At 52.5% G+C, this 1,483-nt stretch overlaps 1 protein-coding gene across 1 annotated transcript; it reads left to right on the top strand.

The window, feature by feature from the left end:
- Positions 1 to 347: 347 nt before the first annotated feature.
- On the top strand, positions 348 to 1,091 carry LOC104431054 (auxin-induced in root cultures protein 12-like). Its single transcript, XM_010043745.2, has one exon. The coding sequence runs from the start codon at positions 348 to 350 to the stop codon at positions 1,089 to 1,091; it is 744 nt and encodes a 247-aa protein (XP_010042047.2).
- Positions 1,092 to 1,483: the final 392 nt, after the last annotated feature.

Genomic DNA, 1,483 nt, shown 5'->3' with positions numbered 1-1,483 from the left:
CTTTCAAAATACCGAATCAAATGCCATGTTATTTCCTCGTCCCCGTTCCGGCAAGGCTATCTCCACTCATAATTTCGCTTCTAGTCCCCGAAAGTTACTCCGAAATTTCCCATCTCTCTCTCAACTTCCTCGAGTAGGTCCGGTCCCACCGACCCAAAAAAAAAAAAAAAAAAAAAAAAAAAAAAACCGGAAGTTACGTCCCCTTGTCCACCGGCACCGCAATTTGCATGTCATCTCCATGTTCGTCCTCCTATAAAACCTCTCTCTCCCCATCTCTCTGCCTCCCTGTCCAGTCTGAACCGTCGGTTGGCACTCAGAGTCGGAGCCCCTCTGTCTATCTCTCATCAATGGCTTCCTCCTCTCCTCCGCAGCCCTCCCCCCGCGGCCTCCCCGCGGCGGCCCTCCTCCTCCTCCTCCTCCTCCTCGTCCTCGCCCCCGCCGCCGACGCCTTGGCCTGCTCCTCCCAGAATATCACCAACAGCACCCTCTACTCCACCTGCCTCGACCTCCCCACCCTCTCCGCCTCCCTCCACTTCTCCTACGACCGCGCCAACTCCTCCGCCGCCGTCGCCTTCGTCGCCGCCCCGCCCAAGGGCGAGGACGGCTGGGTCGCCTGGGCCCTCAACCCCACCGCCACCGGCATGTTCGGCGCCCAGGCCCTCATCGCCTTCCGCGACGCCGGCGTCATGACCGTGAAGACCTACAACATCACTAACACCACAGTCAGGGAGTCGCCGATCTCGTTCGAGACGTGGGACCGGGCCGCCGAGTACCACTCGGCCGACGGCACGATGAGGATCTACGCGAAGATCAAGGTGCCCGCCGGCGACCCGGCGAAGCTGAACCAGGTGTGGCAGGTGGGGTCGAGCGTGACGAACAGCGTGCCGGACGCTCACGCGTTGGCGGCGGAAAATCGCGGAGCGAAGGGGACGCTCGATTTGGTCGCCGGGACTGGTCGTTCTCCTGCGCCGGCGCCGACACGGGTCACAGACCCGGCCAGTGGGGTTTCGAGGATTGGGGAGGGCAGTAACGGTGCTTTCTTGGTCTTGACCTTTGCTTTTCTCGTTAGTAGTTTCTTTGGGTTTTACTAAATGTGTTTTTCCTGAGGATGTTGACGTTCTTCAATTAAATTCGAGAGACTGTTTTGTTTTTTTTTTTTTGGTTTTGCCATAATAGTTTTTTGACGTCATCTCCATATTTTTCCTCTTCAAGGAAAAACAACTAAATCTGGTTCACTGCTAGAACTAGACCCACGCTAGCAAAGTATGAAACTCAATTCAATCTTGATTGAGCTGAACTTCTTAAGCTCAGACAACTCGATTATGCTTTTAATTAGTACATGTTCATGTGAAATAACAACTCACATGGATAAGTTAAATATTCATGAATAGCCTAATTCGTTAAGTTAGAATTAAACTGATATATGTCCAATAGATTTAAAATAAATAATAGATAATTATCTCCAAAAAGTGCAAATACATTT

This window comes from Eucalyptus grandis, chromosome 8, assembly GCF_016545825.1.
Source record: "Eucalyptus grandis isolate ANBG69807.140 chromosome 8, ASM1654582v1, whole genome shotgun sequence".
NCBI classification, from domain to species: Eukaryota; Viridiplantae; Streptophyta; class Magnoliopsida; order Myrtales; family Myrtaceae; genus Eucalyptus; species Eucalyptus grandis.
Note: the sequence above shows the minus strand (reverse complement) of the source record. Positions and strands in the feature narration are given on the sequence as shown.